At 23.8% G+C, this 20,717-nt stretch overlaps 5 protein-coding genes across 6 annotated transcripts; 2 read left to right on the top strand and 3 right to left on the bottom strand.

Annotated features, from left to right (window-relative positions):
• The first annotated feature begins 16 nt into the window (after nt 1–16).
• On the top strand, nt 17–5,517 carry LOC122852138 (chaoptin-like). Its single transcript, XM_044151758.1, has 5 exons — nt 17–1,448; nt 1,757–2,016; nt 2,377–4,500; nt 4,568–5,060; nt 5,141–5,517. Exons 2-5 carry the CDS (start codon nt 1,758–1,760, stop codon nt 5,478–5,480), a joined length of 3,216 nt encoding a protein of 1,071 aa, XP_044007693.1. The 5' UTR covers nt 17–1,448; nt 1,757; the 3' UTR covers nt 5,481–5,517.
• Nucleotides 5,518–7,050: 1,533 nt separating this feature from the next.
• LOC122852436 lies at nt 7,051–10,769 on the top strand. 2 transcript variants are annotated; one of them, XM_044152239.1, is made up of 8 exons: nt 7,051–7,372; nt 8,804–8,905; nt 8,974–9,083; nt 9,272–9,450; nt 9,528–9,758; nt 9,827–9,974; nt 10,057–10,198; nt 10,259–10,374. In XM_044152239.1, exons 1-8 carry the CDS (start codon nt 7,297–7,299, stop codon nt 10,270–10,272), a joined length of 1,002 nt encoding a protein of 333 aa, XP_044008174.1. In that variant the 5' UTR covers nt 7,051–7,296; the 3' UTR covers nt 10,273–10,374. The 2 variants fall into 2 exon arrangements, with proteins under 2 accessions (XP_044008174.1, XP_044008166.1); XM_044152231.1 differs by having other exon boundaries at nt 7,054–7,372; nt 10,273–10,769.
• LOC122852519 lies at nt 10,463–12,471 on the bottom strand. The gene is made up of 2 exons (XM_044152387.1): nt 11,940–12,471; nt 10,463–11,307 (listed from the first exon to the last, which is right to left on the bottom strand). The coding sequence occupies exons 1-2, from the start codon at nt 12,202–12,204 to the stop codon at nt 10,937–10,939; spliced, it is 636 nt and encodes a 211-aa protein (XP_044008322.1). The 5' UTR covers nt 12,205–12,471; the 3' UTR covers nt 10,463–10,936.
• Nucleotides 12,472–14,479: 2,008 nt separating this feature from the next.
• LOC122852551 (protein apnoia-like) lies at nt 14,480–16,776 on the bottom strand. The gene is made up of 3 exons (XM_044152431.1): nt 15,873–16,776; nt 15,681–15,800; nt 14,480–15,072 (listed from the first exon to the last, which is right to left on the bottom strand). The coding sequence occupies exons 1-3, from the start codon at nt 16,000–16,002 to the stop codon at nt 14,861–14,863; spliced, it is 462 nt and encodes a 153-aa protein (XP_044008366.1). The 5' UTR covers nt 16,003–16,776; the 3' UTR covers nt 14,480–14,860.
• Nucleotides 16,777–16,972: 196 nt separating this feature from the next.
• LOC122852282 (vacuolar protein sorting-associated protein 52 homolog) lies at nt 16,973–20,708 on the bottom strand. The gene is made up of 4 exons (XM_044151988.1): nt 20,293–20,708; nt 20,029–20,204; nt 18,785–19,955; nt 16,973–18,714 (listed from the first exon to the last, which is right to left on the bottom strand). The coding sequence occupies exons 1-4, from the start codon at nt 20,527–20,529 to the stop codon at nt 18,292–18,294; spliced, it is 2,007 nt and encodes a 668-aa protein (XP_044007923.1). The 5' UTR covers nt 20,530–20,708; the 3' UTR covers nt 16,973–18,291.
• Nucleotides 20,709–20,717: the final 9 nt, after the last annotated feature.

Genomic DNA, 20,717 nt, shown 5'->3' with positions numbered 1-20,717 from the left:
TATATTTTTATAAATTTTAAAATAATTGTTTATAATAATATGTCTAGTTTTAAGTATTTATAATTTAGAAGGAAAGGTCTCGGGCAATACTAGATATTTGTACTATGCAAGGGCGCAAAACCGGTGATTCCAAGTTTAAATTGAGTCAAGGTAATCACGTCTTGAATCAAGACGTAGATCTACACATGTATATAAGACTTTTGATTTCCACTTTTTTTCCACTTTAGAAACACATATATAGAAAGTGAAATTTTATGCACGTTAAAAAACACTTAGAGAATGTACAACTTTACGCACGTCTTGAAGTGTTTAAAGTGTTTATTTTATTTTTATACGTTTGGAGCTTGGAAAGGTATATAAGAGAATTCCGTAGCCAAGTGGCTAAAGCTGTTGTCTTGTCAGCATCTGTGGTTCGATTCCCGACAGAGTCACCACTTATTTTTCAATAATATTGCAACGTTTTATATATAAAAAAAATTTGGTATTCGTAATTTACGTATGGTATCAATATTGTATGATACAATAAAAATGAAAATAGCTGTTTGATAAAAAAATAATAGAGCTATTATGCTAGTTTAATTAGAGCTAATTTATTAGTACATCATGATTTTTTTTTCCAATAAATATATAGAAAGAACATAGGTCCTGTTACTCTGGATGACCTTGCTTTTTTATCTTAAACCATTCGCCAATCTTTCAAGTTATTTTGGTTATTTTAAAAGCTTATATTCAAGTAAAATTTATCTTTTGCAAATTAATGTTAATTTTTTGCTTGAAACATTGGCGTGACATTATATTTTTTATCATTCGATTTCTTTATATAAAAATATTGATATTTTGTCGACTAATACAATTCAATTTACTTTCACTAAATAGATTTTCATATAGCTATAATAGTAGAAGTGAACAAGTTAATGACGTAAGCAATCGAATTAATATTTTCTACTTTTTATATTTTAACCTTCTTTCCATGCTGAGTGCCTTTCTCTTTACTCCAAGTCTTTAAACATCTTTCACATTCAGTTCGTACATCTACATCGCTTGAAGACTGTCTTGTCAATATTGTTCTTATATTTAACATCGTTAAATTTATTATAAAAACATCATAAAACAACAACAACAACAACGAAAAAACATTCTGAATAATTTTAATTACATATTATTAAAAAAGTTTTTTTAACCGGGTAAATATAAAATTTAAAAAATATTAATTACAGTGAGTGGAACATACTTACTATATGTTTTTAAAAAATGAAATGGATATATAATTTACTGGAGAGAAAAGAGAAAGATAAAAAAAAAATATAAACAATGTGATAATTTTGAATTAATTAATATTAAATAAATAGTTTTGTGTATAATCTAGTTTAATAAAACTGCAGATTCTATTAGGTCAGCAGTCGTGATGTGTATTGAAGCAACGATAAATAAATAAATAAATAAACTAGGTAAGTAAAACTACTAAAAAGTTGGTTAAACCAGAAATTTCTTTGATATATAAAAAACATAAACCTTTTAATATAAAAACTTTTACAACAAAAACCTCAAATAATATACGAAAAAAATTTCTATTTTTTTTGTATTGTTTTTTATTTTAAAATAAACTTGTTTTAACGTTCAATTTAAAGACATTGACTCAGGACTAAACAAGTTTGTTATAAAAAAAAAAAATATTGATAAATTTCTGGAGGTAAATTAAATACAAAATTTTGTTTGTATTAAATTATTAAAATAATAATTTATAATTTTCTTTTAGAATGGAGTTTAAAATTCAGCTGATGCTGTTAATTGTTTCACCAATTATTGGAGAATATATTGCTCCAGGTCCACGTTATAAATGTCCAGATGAAAAAAACTCAATAAATATTTATCCATGTGTATGTATAAAAGGCACAGATAATGGACTTATTGTACAATGTGAAAATACAAATTTAGCTAGTTTGAGTGTTGCATTTTCTAATTTGGCTACTGAGGCAGTACCAATTGAAGAACTTGTCATATCAAAATGTGATATAGGTAAGTTTTTATATTAATTTATTGAAAATCACAATTAAATTATTTGTATATTTTCACAGTAAATATTTGTCTTGCAAAAAAAATTGTCTACTTATTAATGGAGAAACAAATTTTTAATTATTCTGTCAGTACACTTCTCACGGAAACCATGACAAAATAAATAAAAACTTTTAAATTAAAAATTCGATTCTACATTTACAGTTAGACAATTTTAACTGTTTTTTTTTTCTTTCTTTTTTGCAACGGGTCATTAAAAGTATAGACGTATTTATATGATGGATAATTGACTTTGAAGAATTAACCCAATTAAAAAAAAATGTTTACTTGTTGAATTAATTATTTATTTTAATTTTTAAACAGCAAGATTTTATGGGCCAGCATTGTATCAACTAGATGTTCGTGTCTTAAAAATATTAGACACTCCATTGAAGTATATAGAACAACATAGTTTCCTGGGAGTTAATAGAACACTTCAAGAACTCTATATTCATCAGTCTAATTTAATAAAATTTCCTAAAGAAGCATTACAAATTTTAGGAAATCTTTCAATACTCAGTATTTCTGGACATCATTTAACTGAACTTGAAAAAGATAGTTTTACTGACAGTATGGTATCAGTAAAACTTGAAAAGCTTGAAATTAGTAATGGACTTATGTCAATAATATCACCAGCATCATTAACCCCATTAAAAAAGTTAAAAACATTAAATTTAAATGGTAATAAAATAACAGAATTAAATCGTAATCAATTTAAAGGATTACGTGATACTGAATCATTGGATTTATCAAATAATTCAATACGTACATTAGATCCATCACATTTTATGGAATTAACAAAAATGGGCTGGTGTAATTTATCACGTAATGCAATTGGTGATCTTAAACGTGGTACATTTTCAAGAAATACAGTTCTCAAAGTATTAAATCTTAGTCATAATAAAATTAAAAAAATTGATACCAATACATTTAAAGGTATGAGATTTTTAAGACGTTTATATCTTGATAATAATGAAATAAATGATGTTGGTCGTGGAACATTTGAATCAACAACAAGAATTGGAACAATTGATTTATCAAAAAATGCAATTAAAGCAATTAAATATCAAATGTTTTATCAATTACAACATGTTGAATTAATTGATGTATCAAATAATCATATAACAAATATTGAAAAAAATGCATTTGTTGGTTTAATATTAGCTAAAGTTAATTTATCAAATAATGAAATAACAAATCTTGAAAGTGGATCATTTGAAAATTGTATAAATATTACAAATCTTGATTTAAGTTACAATAAAATAAGTAACATAAGTAAATATGCATTTGATGAAACAACATATGCAACTGAAATACAATTAAGTTATAATTTTTTAACATCATTAAATCAAGTACCATTACAAAATATGACTGGTCTTAAATTACTAAATGTTTCAAATAATCTTATAAGATCTATACCACGTAATACATTTCCAAAATTATATGAACTTCATACAATTGATTTGGCATATAATAATTTATCAGATATTCATAATGGAATATTTCAAACACTTTTTAGTTTACGTTTATTAAATTTATCTCATAATTCAATGGAAGAAATTAAATCATCAACATTTGGAACATTACCAACATTATTAGAACTTGATTTGAGTTATAATAATTTAAGTATAATTGCCAATGGAGGTTTAGCAAAATTATCAGGTTGTAGATATTTAACAGTTAAAAATAATAAACTTCAAAAAATATTTCAACTTCCAATATCATTAGCTCATTTGGATTATTCAAATAATAAATTAACAGAAATTCCAACAGTTGAAATTTGGCCATCAATGAATTCTTTATTACATCTTGATTTATCAATGAATCAACTTGGTGATAATCTTCATTATGGTTCTTTTGAGCCACTTTTAACACTAAGAATATTAAATCTTCAAGGAAATAATATAACATTACCACCATGGGCTGCATTAAGTACACTAACAAGTCTTCAATATCTTTATATGGAAGATAATAATATAACATCATTAAGTAAAAAATCATTTGGACAATTACCAATTGTTTTTGAGTTAAATGTTGCTCATAATAAAATTCGTGATATTACAATTAATGCATTTGAAGGACTTTTACAATTATTAACTCTAAATCTTACCAACAATGATATAAAATTTATTCCAGTTGGTGCTTTTAAAGGTCTTGTGTCATTGAGAATATTAGATATTTCATATAATCAAATTGAAAGATTAGATAATAAAACACATGCATTATTAAATGATTGTTTGTCATTGGAAAAAATTAATCTTAGTCATAATAGAATATCTTTTATCTCCAAGCATACATTTCCAAGTGATCCATGGATTTCATTTAAACTTAAAGAAATTGATTTATCATACAATTCAATATCAGTAATCAGTTATGACTTGACAATTGGAACTAGAAAAGTCATTACAATGAATTTAAGCAATAATCATATCAATGAAATAAGACAATGTAAGTTTATTTTTTAAAATTTTATTTATATTTTATATAGTGATTCATTAATTAATTTATTTTTCAGATGTAATTGGAAATTTGACAGCAATTGAAACTCTTGATTTATCATACAATGATCTTACTGATATTTCAGATGATAATATTTTTCATCCACCAAATAGCTTGATGAATTTAAATCTTCAAAATAATTTTTTTACTCATTTACCAATTGAAAAAATAGTAAAATTACCAAAATTAAAAGAATTAAATTTACAATTTAATAACCTTACAAGCTTTGATAATAATATATTAAAAATAATAAAAAATTCAACAATTTTAAAATTTAAAGGTAATCCTTTGAATTGTGATTGTCGTATTAGACCAGTAAAAAGATGGCTAACATCATTATCAAAAACTCCATTAGAATGGTCAAATGTAACATGTGTTACTCCAAATCATTTAGCATCAAAATTATTGATAGATTCTCGTGAAGAATTAATGTCATGTGAAGATAAAAAATTTCAAAATAATACTGATTTACAAATAGCACCAGATATTAAATTTAGAAACGTTGAATAGTAAGTTTAATTATATTATATAATATTAAAAATAATTAATTGAGTTATTTATAATTATCTTTTTATTTTTATTTTATTAGCTTTGAAGAGGATGACTATTTTATTGTAACTTGGTATGTTACTTCAAGAGGTGATATTGGAGATTTTTATATTGTTGTTAAAGAAGTTGGGAAACTTAGATCGATTATTGAAAAAGATATTGTCTACAATGAAAGATCATATAAATTACGAGGACTTTCAATGTCTACAACAAATTATGAATTGTGTATTTTAGCAAGAGACTCAACTGGTAATGTCAAGCATTATAGAAATTCACAGTGTCGAATTTTAAATAAACCATCATCACTTTCATCAATGGGCTTTACTTTAAATTTTAATTTAAGTCTAATTATCATAAACATTTGTTTATTTATTTTTTGATAAAAAAACATTTACAAGTTTAAAATTCAATCATGTAAAAAAAAAAAAAATACTCAACTCGATAAATTATTATATTAATTTCTCTAAATCTTTAAAGAATATAATTAATTTTTTTTAATCAACTTTATATTAAAAAAAAAAAAAAAATACTAATTAACTGTGATGAAAATATTTATTGTCTATTTTAAAAAATTATATAAAAAATTTTAATAGTTTAAAAATCTATTTATTTATATCCTTTTATAAAATCCAAGTCATCTAGTTAAATAAAAAAAAAATAAAATTGATATGTTACTATTAATTGTTTAAAAAAAAAAAAAAATGTTAACTATTTCAACAAAAAAAATAATTAAGTTTTATAATATTATCAAAACTTTAAAACATTTGAAATATCATCATCAGTATAAGCTAACGATTTATTATATATTTCAAGTTATCTTACAGGTAATCTAGTCCCTGAATGACAGGAGGATCTGTCTACATAATCCATGATATATATATACACAAAAGGAGGAGTCTAAAATGCATTTTAAAATTCTCAGCTGAGTTACAGTAAGTATACATGTATAAATAAAAACAATAAGGATAGAAATTATATATATAATATTCAATTTAATATCACCCCAGAGCACTAAAGTTTATTTTAAAAAAATTTTAAAAAGTGTAGGTGAACGTGGTTTTACTCTCTATGAAACATGACCATTTATAGATAAACGCTCTATTTTTTATTTAGAATGATTAAATCTTATTAGACATAAAATACGTAAATTAAATATAATATTTAGTCTTGTGCAAATTAACAAGATAAATATAAGTATTAAAAATTATATTTTATGTAGGTTTGGAATGTCTGAGTTCATCACCATTTTCGTAAACTCTCTTATGGCAATGATGGACAAAAAAAAAATAATATATTTATTCAACTGCGCAAGATTTTGATTATAAAACTTATTCCTCGTAGAATATATTTAAGTTTCTAATTTTTTTCAATCATTTATATAATTATAATAATTATTATAAATTATTTATTAATAAATAGCAACTCTTTTTATGTGTCGAGAGATTTTAATGCATGAAAAAATTACTCAATTCTCAATCACTTGCTTATATATACTTATTGTTGTTCAAATAGCAATCTAATAATAACATTAATTTATTTAACTATTTATTAATTAATTTATTGACTCGGTAGTTTATTAAATAATTTATTAAATCCTACAAATTGCAACGTACATAATATATGACTGCAACGTACACCAGACAACAAATGTAATTATAATTGCCATCACTTTCCCTTTTTTTTTTTTTTATATAATCTTCTAAACTTTTTATTACTCGTTAATCATATTTAAATTAAAAAAATAATTTATAATTATATACAATTAATTAATATAAATAAATGATTAATTATTAGTTAAAAATTTTAGTAAAAAAAAGAAAACTTTTCATTGGAAAAAAAAAAGACAAAGTAATAAGAGAATTTTTTTTTATTTGCAATTATTTTAAAACTTTTGAGAAACCAAGTTTCAGTATTTGAAGGCTTTATACATACTGTGAGACTACTACTATACACAGGTAAGTTGAATATATATTTAGTTGCTTCGTCAGTGATGGTTTTCACCTTGAATAGCAAACATCGCGGTGTGTGTATTTATTTCCCGTGGATATATGTTTCTCTGTTGTTTATATCATCATACGTGCCTAAAACTTGTTTGTATTATCATCATACTGTACATCAATTATTATTAAAAATTAAAAAAAAATCATATGAAATTATTTAAATTATTATCTTATTGATTATTAAAATATTATTACTATGAGTGCCATTTATAGAATTTTGTGGATTGGCATGGTGATTATGTTACATGTCGTTGGTGAAGTTTTTTCTTATGGTAAGTGTCATATTTTCTATCACGCCTATTAATAAAATATATATATTTTTTTCTATTTATTATATAAATATAATTGAATAATATTTATATAACAAGCTTTATTTTTTAAATAAAAAAAACTTTTTTTTTAATTAAAATTTATCTAAAGGCACATATGTTGAGATAAATAGAGTAAATAATAACACACAGGTAATTTAATTTTTTGATTGGTTGGTTCAATGAGATGGTTGCGTGTATTGAAGTATTTAATTTCATAAAAAACAATGTATTATTTTGTATGGTAGACTCACACACCATGTATATAATTTTTTCGTTGATATTATCATTTACTGCTACAATCTACTTCATTATTTATGGTAGAAAAAAAAAAAAAAAAATTAATCTTGTGAAAAATCGTCGACTAGTTGGTTGAATCATAGGTAAGATACCAAATCAGACCAGGTAGAGACAGCACAATATTTCCCACTTATTTTTTTTTTTTCTTTTTATATTCAAACTAATTTATTCTTTTCAATTTATAGAGCAAGAAATTATTCATGATAGTTTTTAAATATATATTTTTCTTTCAAAGCGAAAATTGTCTTTAAAAAAATATCCTTTATAGGTTTATTTTTTTTTTATATTTTCTTTAAAGGTTTATTTATAATTTGAATGAGATTGTAGTTAAAACAAGTTGACTATTAAAATTATAAAAAAAAAAAAAAAATTTAATCGATTATTTCTACTTAAAAACCATGTTAGCAAATAATAAAGATATCATGCCTCGTTATTTCGAAAAAAAAAAAAACCTTAGATAGATAAATGATGGCTATTATCCAGTTGATAAATTATTTTCGTAACCATGACTACATGCTATAATTATTTAACGAAATTCATATACATTTGGCCTATTATCTTAATCGATAAAAGAACTTGATCCTTTTATTATTGATCATCACAATTTTCAATAGAAATAAATGATAATTTTTTTATTTTTCTTGGAAAACTAAAAAGGAGATATTCTCACTAATATCAGCAGATAAAAATGATAATTAATTACATGTATACAAGTCAACCAATGTCAACTTGAACCAACACATATATGGAAGCTGACACTTTTTTATATATACTGATGACATTTCCCCCCAGCCGGTTCTTCCAGCCCCCGAGGTTTTATATATATTTCAAAAGAATTTGTGGGCAGAAAAATCGTTAAGAGGGAACAGTCTTGTGATTGAACAAAGATACAAAGTCAACTGGAATATTTGATAAAAATTTGATCAAAGAATTATCCTTTTTAAACAATGAAAATGATAAAAATTTTAACCACTCATTATCAGTAATTTTTTCTTTTTAAAAATTTCCATTAATATTTCTTTTAGTCAATTTATTACAATTAATAATTTATATTTTAAATTTTTTAAATATGATTTTTCTGTTGTTTTTTTTTAGTGCAGAGCGAAGTAAAATGTACGAAGGATTCTATGGAAATAATCATAGAAAAACCCAGTCCAGAAGCAAAAGTATATCTTCGAGATTTAAAACATTATCCAGGTAAATTTATATATTTTTAAATGACAATCAATTATTTTATTCTAATTATTAATTTATTTTATATTTAGATGAAGCATGTAAACCACAAATATTCAAGAAAAAAGCAACATTTAAGCTGTCTCTTGCTGAAGAAGAGATGTCTCGTTGTGGAATAGCCAGACTTGTAAACAAAATATCGGTATGATTTTGTTTGACCAACAAGAACAGATAATCTTTTAAAACAAAAAAGTTTTCTTGCTGCATATGTTGATTATATATGTAATACTAACGATATTACTAATTTTTTATAAGTTTAGTCTGTCTAACTAAATATCGGTACAGACTGTATCGTTTATATTTATATTTTGTTTTTTTTTTTGTATGCAGGGAGAAAAAGTTTATTATCATCAAGTGATAGTGGAAGAATCTGAAAAATCATCTAAACATCATATAACTGTCAAGTGTGACATGATGATATTTGGTGGTAATTCACAATCTACAAATATGAAAAGTAATCATACTGCAGCTCGAAGAAGTGTACTTCCAGCTGGTTTCCAAGAAGACGAGTAATTATAACTTTTTATTATTTGAATTTTAATTATTCATTACATTGTGATGCTACAGATTTTTTTGTTGTTCATAGTACCATTGATATTGGAGGAGTAATATCAGGAGTAGCACCATTACCAATGTTAAGTGTTGGAGTACGTCAAGGTGGAAAACTTGTAACTGGGGAGCTTAATGTAAGCCCTGGTACACCATTACAAATGGAAATATTTCTTGATAATAAATCATCACCTGTTTATGGACTTTTAGTTACTTATATGCAAGTTACTGATACAAAATCTGCCGAAGAAACAATTATTTTCAATGGGTAATAAACAAAATTATTTATTAAAATATAACAAGATAATATTAATTTTTTTATGATTATTATTTTAGATGTTCAGTTGATCCATATCTTTTTGAAAATTTCAATACAGTAGATGGAGATTTTTTGGTTGCTAAATTTCGAGCATTTAAATTTCCTGAAAGTACATATGTTCAATTTCGTGGCACTGTCAATGTTTGTCTTGACAAATGTCAAGGGGTATGTTTAAATTCTGTTTTGTTTTTATTATCTACAATTAATTGAATAAATATATTTATTGATTTTTATTTTCGATTAAAAGGTTGATTGTAGTAATGGACAAATTGGATTTGGAAGAAAAAAAAGATCAATATCAATGTCAGAAAATAGAAACAATGTTTTTGAAGTGACAATGTCAACATTCATCAAAGTCGACTGGGATAAAAATACTGTTCATGATGATGGTAATATTTTATAAATTAATTAAATAATTTAATAATATTTCATAAATTATTTGTTAAAAGTATTTATGTTTTAGCACTATCATCATTCATCAGACATGGAAAAAAAAGAATGGAAGTTAATCCATTGATAAGTGAAAATATTAAAAGTCAATTTATTTATAAAGTTATGGAAACCGAGTCAAATTCAGCAAGTTTATTATCTTTTAAATTAAATCAAATACTTATATTGGGATTATTGATTTATTTATTTTAAATAAAAGCCTGTATCAAAGCTCAAAATTATCAATATTTAATAATGATACACAGGGACTTTTAAATTCTGATCTCAAAAAAATTGAAAAAAAAAATGATTTAACATTTTTTCATATTTTAAAGTATATGCAACACAAAAAAAAAAAAAATAATATGATTTGTTATTAAAAATATCATTCATTATTTTACTTAATTATTATGGCTATTTGCCATTTGGTCAAATTTGACCTACTTATGAGTCTAATGTCTGAAATATAATTGATGTACTTTGGTAGTTGAAATTAATTATAATAAAATAATAATAATTAACTAAAAAAATGAAAAAAAAAAAATAAAAGTAAAGCAACCAATATATATACAAATTATATTTCAAGTATATATAATTAAAAATAGTGATGATATAATTTAAACGATAAAATGAAACATGAACAATATCAAATAATAAATAAATTAGTTTTTCTTTTTTTGTATAAATAAAAAAAGTTGTTAGTTAATTTGATCTTCACTTGGTGCCCATCCATTGTATGGATTGTATGCAAGATTGTTGTCATATTCATTGTCAGTTGATCTTCTCCAATAATCTCCATGATCCTCAGGATCATAATGATGTTGATGATGTGCATGTTCATAGTATACTATTTTATCTGGCTGATGACTTTTTTTTAAATCAATCCAAAATCTTGCAATATTAACAATTAAACTAATTACAGCAATTTTAAAGAATTTAATTTGAAAGTGGGTTGATATCATCTGAAGTAATAATGATAATTTTGCTTTCACAAGCATAAAAATTGGCATTAATTTTGCCAACATTTTTTTCTTTTTTTTTCCAAATTTGTGCTTTCTCGATTCATCTTCTAAAATTAAAAATAAGCAATAAATTACAAGCACTTATTTATTTTAAAACGTTCATAAAAATAAAAATAATTTTTTATAGTGTTGCAATATAAATTTATTACAAGAAATCTAGCATCAATGAAAATAATTTCTCTCTCATTTACTCTGTTTTTCTTTAAACTCTGCTAATTAATTGACGAGAATTAATCGACCAGAAGTAAAAAAAAAAATTAACTAGACCAACCATAAGTACAGATAAATTCGATTAATATCAGAAAAAAGTAGAACGAAAATTTAACAAAAAAAAAAAAAAACAGAGTTAATCGGAAAAATTATTATTGCCAGTCTAATAAATATAAAAATAGTTTCTTTGAATGTAATTCAAACCCACGACTTTGGCTATGTTTATCAAAACAAATAATCACGAGCCTAAACACAATAATTACGAAAAAATAAACACCTATTTTGACTATATTATTAGAGATATATTTTTTTTTCTTTTGTAATTTCTTAGAAAAAAGAAAAAAAAAACGTGGCCATCAATTTATTATTGTAACACTTTAAAACAAAAGATGTATATACATAAAAATAATAGACTAGTTATACACAAAAAGTATAAATAAACTTTGTAAAATTTTAGATTTATACTTACGAACTTCAGTTTCTCCTGTAGTATCATCTGTTAAAAATGATTTTGCACCATCAACTACTTCTTTCACAATTTCATTAAAATTACCAATATATTTTTTTCCAATATCTTCAATGTTAGTTCCATTAAATTGTGTTTTAGCAATTTGCACCACGCATTCTACCGGTAAATCTACACTTAAACAATCAAAAAATGTTTCTTTTTTTTCAACATCTGATGACACTGCCAGTGATAAACTTGTTAAAAAAATAAATATTAGGCCCCGCATAATGCTTATAATTAAATACTATTATATAATTTATAATCCTAGTCGTTAAAAAAAATAAATAGTATATTTCCTGTAGTATAAAAAAAATAACAAAAAAACTGCCAGGAATCTATACTAATCGAGAGCGTTGCTCAAGACATACAGGAGTTTTTTGTGCGTTCGCTGTTCTTCTTATTCATACGGTAAAAGGTGGGACGTAACACACATATGATTTTGGTGGCATACTCATCCACTGTAAATTTAGTAAAAGTATGAATTTTTAATGATCCACCACAAGCCCAATACCGATCAAAAAAACACGATTAAATATCCCTTTTTTTTTCCAGGAAACAACTTTTATCAAATTTAATATTCATAAAAATTAATGACAAAATTATGATGATTATAATTTAAATTTATTAAATAATTTAATAGAATATTTCATGCTCTATTGTGCGAAATAAATATTGTTGTTTTTTTTTTATATCATAGTCACTATTAAAATTTATTTATAAATTAGCAAAAAATTAGGTACAATGTAATTAAAAAATTAAAATAAAATTCATTATAGTTGAAAAACAATAACGAGACAAATAACCTGATTTAAAAAAATACTTTGTTGTTTGCAATGTAGATTTGTAGAACAAGTACTCACCGATAATACAAAATGAATCATCATTAATGAATCATAAAAATATATATGAAATCAAATTGTCCGTTATAACGATGCATTCAAACAGTTTGAGAATGATAACTACGTAAAATTTCAACCGGTTCTTTTTTTTTTTTTTTAAATACTCTTTTTTATATGAGTAACGTGAGATACACTCTGCATACTATACGTGCACCGCAAAATTGTTTGCAAAACAAAAGAGTTTTTTTTTTTTTTTTTTTGTATCTACTTAATAGATACTTTAATTGAAAATAATAAAAAAAAACGATCGATTGCTATTTATAAATAGATAAATATTTTTTACAGCCAAAAAAATAGCACTGTAAATAATATTTACAATTTTTTATCATGTAAATAGATAGAATAAGTGTCTGGCTTATACAAATATACATACAATTTAAGTTTTCTAATATTTTTAATGACATATAAATTATTGGACGATTAAATTTCAATTCATATATTTTAAAAATATTGGGGCCAATATACCGTTAGGTATAATGGCTAAAAAGGTCGTATATTTTTTTTTTTTTTTCAACATAAGCTACAGTTAATACTGACACTTTCTTTTAAAACATGTATATATATACTTCAACAATGGTAACAAATATGATCACAAGATAACCACATTCCAGTATTATTATTAACTATAAAAAAATTAATGTTACGATCATGACAAATTTTTATTTTGTTGACAGAGAGGCAAAAAAAAATTTCTCTATAAACATATAAATAGATAGAAATAAAATGTTAAATTATGATTTTTGGGTCGGAGCTCATTTGATCCAAGCTTAAACCATCTTGCTACCAAATGAGTTCCACATTGAATTGACCTAGTGAACGAGTAAAATTTTTTCGACATTCTTTCATATACTGTTGTCTTGAATTTGAATCACTTTCGAAATGTATATAAACATTTTTTTTTTTGTGTTACAATTAATCAAATCTTTGAATACGATCTCTATAATGATCAGACAAATGTCTCTATTGAATTATAGAAATATATTCATGAAGAATTTAGATATTGGTGGTCAGAATGGTAACACCAATTGTCTGACAGTTGATACCTCTTTATTAACAGCCAGAAGTGATGAATTTTATTACATTCCAAAAATATTAATAATAGCCAATAGTAACGATAAAACTTGATGACAACATTTGACAATTAAATCCAATAATAAATCATGCTCATTGGCACTACTCTATTTACACTTTTTAATTATCAAAAATCACCAGTTTATTTTGTTTGAAATATAGATAAAAGTATTATATCGACAATTGCCTATTGTATAATAATTTAACAACACAATTTTTTAACAGAACAAATTTTATTATTTCACAAATGTAATAATTTTATTTCTTATCAAATTTAATATTTTTATACATAGAAATAAATAGTTAAATAATTACTAACTTATATTTGAAATTATATAAATAAATAATAAATTAAACTAAAAGCATTCAACAGGCTAAATATTATTTCATAAAAATAATAACTTTTGTTGGTTTTTCTTTCAGATTTAAAACAGCGAAATATATTGAAATATTTTTATATTATTTAAAGATTTTTCTAAGTATTAATTTACACATTGAATTGATATTATGATGAAAAAAAAGAGTGCGAAAAAAAGCTGATTTAGTAGACTATTAATAGCGGTTTTTTTTATTGTTTAAAAATTCTTTGTATTTAATAAAATTACTACCGTGACTTTAAATGATATTTTTTTTTCGAGTCATTTAGTTAGCTTGTTTTTATGATAAACAATATCGAAAACAAATAAAAAATTAATATTCTATAGCATGATTGTAAAAAAATTAAATTATTTTATATTATTTTTATATTTCCTGAGACCTCAAATCTTTTCGAATGCTTTTTATAGAGTAAACAGACACGACTGCAGTACAATAAAATTAGTTGTTAACAAATTTTAATAAAAGCTTTGTTTAATGATCAACAAAGTTTATCTAAATATTTATGTTTAACGAAACTTGATTGAATCCAAAATTTTATCCTTTGTAATAGTAGCTATCATCATTGGCAGGAACAGATGGATTTTCCCAACCATTGTATGGTAAATTATTATGGTGATCTCCATTATTGTGAACAAACAGATGCAGGGCTTGTGGTGGAATTGGCGATTGATGATGACTCTGTGTATTTATTAATGAATAGAACTTACCAAAAATTGCACTCAATTTAAGAACAAGCAGCATTACTCCTGTAATTAAAAATAATACTTGGATTAATTTTGTATTTTAAATATTTCTTGTATTTTTTTTTTTTTTTTTTTCGAGTATTGGATAATTCACTTTAAGACTGACTAAGAAAAAAAAATCTACTTTTGAAATGGTAAGTTAAGACTGTATAAAAAATTTTAAATGAAAAATATTTAAATTTTTTGTTCTACTTAAATAAATTGATATTTAAAAAATAAAATTAATTTTTAACTGTTGATAGCAAGTACTTTCCTTGATACCATTTAAAGAAAAAAATGAAAGTTATGCAAAATTGACCCTAATTTTTATTTAAACTTCAACTTTGCATAACTTTCTTTTTTTTTTGAAAAAAAAAAAAATTTTTATCAAATCATAGGAATTTTTGTTTTTCGAAAATAAATTTATTTGTTAATAATATTGAAAATTTAATTATAAAAAAATGCACAAGGTAGCGTTAGTTGTAAATTAAAATAAAAAAAAAAACTGTGTACACACACACTGTTGTGTAAAAACCGCGAATTCGAGTAATTGTTTTTAAATTATAACTCATGCAATTATTATAACCATGAAAAAAAAAAGAAAAGATTTTTGATTTATTACATAAACTTACCAACTGCTAAACCTTTCATGGAAATAACTGTCAGAAAAACCATCAACGTCATCATAACTCCCATTTTAAATATAAGTGGTATCAGCATAAATTGTGTTCGTTTATGACCAAATGTTCTGCCTAAAAATAAAAAATAAATAATGATTTATTTGTAACTTAAAAAGTTTAATTTATTTTTAATTTAACACTTACCCTCAGAAATACTACTCTGTACATTATCTTGATTTAAAGATTTTTCAGTTTCCGCAAAATTATTTGCTTCAATTGATAATAAACATAAACACAACATAACAAAAACTATGCAACACTTGATTAAAGCCATCGTAATTCAAATATTAATAAATGACAAGTTTATTTCGTCAAAAAATAAATTAATATAGAAAAAAATTTGAGGAAGCGCTAATAACGTCTAACGTACCATTCAAAGGTGGGCCCGAAACAGACTTAAAACTTTAAATCAAATTATTCAAAAACACAAAATATAAAAATTAGATGTGCGCATTGATTCATGCGCAGGTCGCAATCTGTATGCCACTGTACACCAAGATATTCATTTCCATATATTAATTTCCCCCTGTTATTGCTCTGCTAGTTCGATGGTCAAGTGTACTCAAAACTTAGCGGTAGATATATTCAACAACTTTATTATTATGATTTTTTATTTTTTTTTATTTTTTATTTACGACCAAAGATATTTTTACTTTCTACGAATTGGAATAATTTTTAAGGCAGGGCTTCAAGTCATTAATATTAATTGATTTCGTATAAACATAAAAATTCGATAATCACATATCTTTGCTTTAATAAAAAAAAAAAAAAACTAAAAATTACTACCAGAAATAACTGCTAAAAAGTATATCTAAAAACAGCAATATTATAAATTTTTTTAAAATCAATCCAACAATTAAAATAAACGCTTTAAAGCTCAATTTTTTAACGGTATTTTTAAGATAATTTGTTAAATTTTTTGATTGATAAAATTTGATGGATTTTACACAACATTTGCATTAGACACACACGCGATAACTTTACTACTTGTAGTTTGTACACGGTAAAGGGGCAAAGAAGGGCAGCGGAGAATAAATACATATAGTTTCAAAATTATAAATAATATATTGGTATATTCTACAAGTATATAAATTTATTGAATAGAACTATAATGCATCAGAGTTATTTTTTATCTCAAATAGTTGCATAAATTAAATATAATTACTTTGAAAAATTTTAATTATATTTCAAGTTATCTTGTTTATTTTTAATGAAAAATATTTTTTATATTCAAGTTATACATAGTATATTAACATCATAAACATCATAAAATGCTGGTGATTCAAGTGTCAAGGTCTGTGGTCTGTGAGTAGAGAGATATATAAAAGGTCATCGTACTTGGGAAGAGCATGGCCGACTGAGGCGCGCATTTTTTGAATCGATTGACTCATGTATTTTTTGTTATTTTTTATATAGCAATACTTAATTTATTAATCAAATATTATACAATTTAAAAATATCTAATTCAATGAGTTATTTTTAGTTTGCAAGTACAGTATCACAAAGTTTAAAAGATGATGATGATACACTTGAAACTCATAGTAAAAAAATAGTTTGACTGTTCATGTATATATATGGCAATATCTATATGGTCAATATTGAAAGGGATGAAAATGAATATTTTTCTTTGTAAAATTTAGGCAGCTTAGGGAGTCTGAGTTGAAGCGTAATCGGCTTACTTACTCTAAGAATTACTCTTCAACTCAGTGGGGTATTTTAGAATCGTATCAATCGATTCGTGTGAGAGTAGCCAGTTCGTGAACGAATATTGACGTAGATTCTAGGAGGGTACTCGTTAACGAACTGGCTACTCTCATACGAATCGTCTTGGACCTAATAATGTAATAATTTAACTTAATTGTCAATTCAATCATTCTCATATGCGATTAATTAGGTATAGCTTGTCATCTTATATTTAGTACGAATGAATTATCACCAAAACCATTAGCTAAACATTACACTCATCATGACATTTTCTATTTTCAAATTTTCTATTTGCAAATTTTCTATTTGTGATAATTTTTTTATTTATTCTTTCGCACTTGTATATTTTTACTTTAATTTATTCAATTTAATTAATATTATTTAATATTAACTATAAGTAAATTAATATTATTCAACTACAATTATCCTGGTGGAAATATTTCTCCGTTGTTTTTTCGAGGTTTCTCCGTTTTTGACCCATTGTCAGAGACATTTCTCCGACACAAACACAGCGTCGGAGAAATTACTCTACCATTAATATTATGTCGAAGAAATTACTCCACCTTCAATTTTATGTTTTTGAAATTCAATTGAAGTAATGGGTATATGGAATTACCACCAAGCTCAAGTTTAAATAATATTAGATTAACATTAATTTTTTTTATTCAAACATATCATCAAAAAACATTACAAATAAATAAAATTTAAAAATTAAAAATATTATAATCATTTATATTTTTAATATTCATCATTATTGTGATTATATTAAGCTTTAATTAACATTTTAGTGATTGAAATATTTACTTTCAATTAACTAATTTTTATTTTAATAAAAAATTTAAATACTATACATAATTTTTTAATAATTTGTTTTATATTTTTTAATTTCAATCATAATATGATGAATATTTGTAAGTTGCATTCTAGCATTTGCAGGTAAAATTTTATGTAATCTATGATAATATTGTACAAAATGTGTCATAGCTCTTTGGACTAGAGTTGCACCTAATACTAAATTTGGAAATGATCCTAAAATTTCATTATTAATTGCATCTAAATAACGTCTCCAATTATTTGTAAATGATTGCACAAGATCCATAGCTTTAACTTCATTTTTTTTCGTATCATCAGTTAATTTTTTTTCTAAATTTTCTGATTCTTTAACTAATTGTATTATTCCACCAAAATAAGGTGATAATATTTCTTCAACATATTCAGATGATCTAGCATTTAATTGTTCACGAAAACTTTCAGCTTCTTTTGAATTATCTTTTGTTCTTTCCTAAAAATTTAATATAAAAATGTTTAAAATTAAAATAAACAAAACAATATTAAATAATATATATATTTACCATTAAAACTCCAAGAACAAGATCATAATTATTAATTAAAAAAACCAATTGTTGAGTTCTCAAAGGAAATATAGCAGCCATACGTAATAAAAAACATTGTACAGCATCTCTTAATTCAGCAAGTAATAATGTTGCTCTTTCACATGGAAAACCTTCACTAACTTCAATCATTGCTGCACTAAATTCAGCATATCTTCTTGTAATATAATGTGGTCCAGTTTCTTTATGAAATTTAATTGGATCACATTCTTTAACACTTTGTATATTCATTGAAAATACATGTAAGAAACGTGGCCATATTATTTCAGTTAAATTATCCCAATATTTATCAAGTGCTGGTACAGCACGTTTATGACATATCATTTGATATCTCATAACTAAATGAAGACATAAAAATAATGCAATTGTATCATAACAATCATCAACAAATAATTGTACATTTTTATGCATTAAATTTAATGTTGAACCCATAACTTGATTAAATATATCTAATGCTTGTGTACCATTAACTTTATAAAATTCAGAAAGAAATAAATATTCTCTACATGCATTATCAACTAATGCATATTGTTTACTTCTAAATAATGCTTCATAATAATAACGTACTTTTGATGCAGCATGTGGTACAATTATTGGTTCTTGTAATTGTGAATTAAGTATATCACCTCTTTTACCAATTGAAAATACAGTACCTTTATTTTTTAATGATGTTTTATGAAACAAACCACGACCACCTCCCATATCTTCAACTCCCATTAAATCATCTTTTGATGGTCTTTCTTCATATTGTAACTTCATTAAACGTGTAGAATATGATTTAAAATATGATAAATATATTTTACTCATTGTATTAATATATTCATTACATATTTCTTCAGCAACATTTCTCTCATTACCCAATATAAATTCAAAAAAAAATTTATATTTTAACATATTATTTTGTGGTACTTGATAATTTGTCATTGGTTTACGAAATTTAAATATTTGTTCAAGTAAATATGTACGTATTTTATTTATTGATTTTATTTTTAATTTTTCAACTATTTCTTTTATATCAATACAAGATGTTGCATCTTTAAAACTTTGTTCTTTTAAAAAATTTATTTTATAATTTAATGTCATTAAATATGTCATAAAATCTTTTTCAATTACTGGAGTTTCAATAATTCCCCTAAATAAAAATAAATATAAAGTATATAAAGCTTGTTATTTAATAAATTTTATAATAAATTTAAAATACATACATTATTAAAGCTTCTGAGACACTCATATCATCAATAAATTGATTTAATGGTACTTGTATTGCATGTCTATTTGACAGCTGTTGACTCATTGATACAGATCTTTTTTGAAGATTTAAAATTTCAGTACTGATACTTCCCAAGTCACTTTGAAAACCAACCAACATTAATTCCATATTCTAAAAATATAATATTTATTTGTTTATGCAAATATTCTTTTATAAAGTTTTATATTTCAATATGACACTTTGACAATAATTATCATACCTCTAAAATATTATCACATGCTGCAATTTGATTATGTAAACTGGCAATATTTTGACTTTCTTTAATATGATCTTGAATTGATTTAGTTTCTACTTTTTTAAGTTCAGTTTCAATTTGTTTTGAATATTGACGTAAATCTGTGCCTGTTTCAAGAATATCTTTGACAACATCATCCTTAAGATTATGAAAAAGTACAGTCTTTTCGTTATCTTCAGAAAAATTCCATGATGGCTCCATTTTAATTTTTTTTTTTCTTAAATATTCACTTTATTCTTATCACAATATATTTTATTAAATATATATTTCGTGGTCACATTTATTAAATAAAAATGTCAATAATAAACAATAACAAAACTTTGTCTATGTTTACTGTCAAACGAATTATGATGACACTGACGACACTGACACACTGACTTTAATTAATA

Source organism: Aphidius gifuensis, linkage group LG1 (assembly GCF_014905175.1).
Source record: "Aphidius gifuensis isolate YNYX2018 linkage group LG1, ASM1490517v1, whole genome shotgun sequence".
In the NCBI taxonomy this organism is placed as follows: Eukaryota; Metazoa; Arthropoda; class Insecta; order Hymenoptera; family Braconidae; genus Aphidius; species Aphidius gifuensis.
The sequence above is the reverse complement of the archived record's forward strand: the minus strand, read 5'-3'. Positions and strand labels throughout refer to the sequence as shown.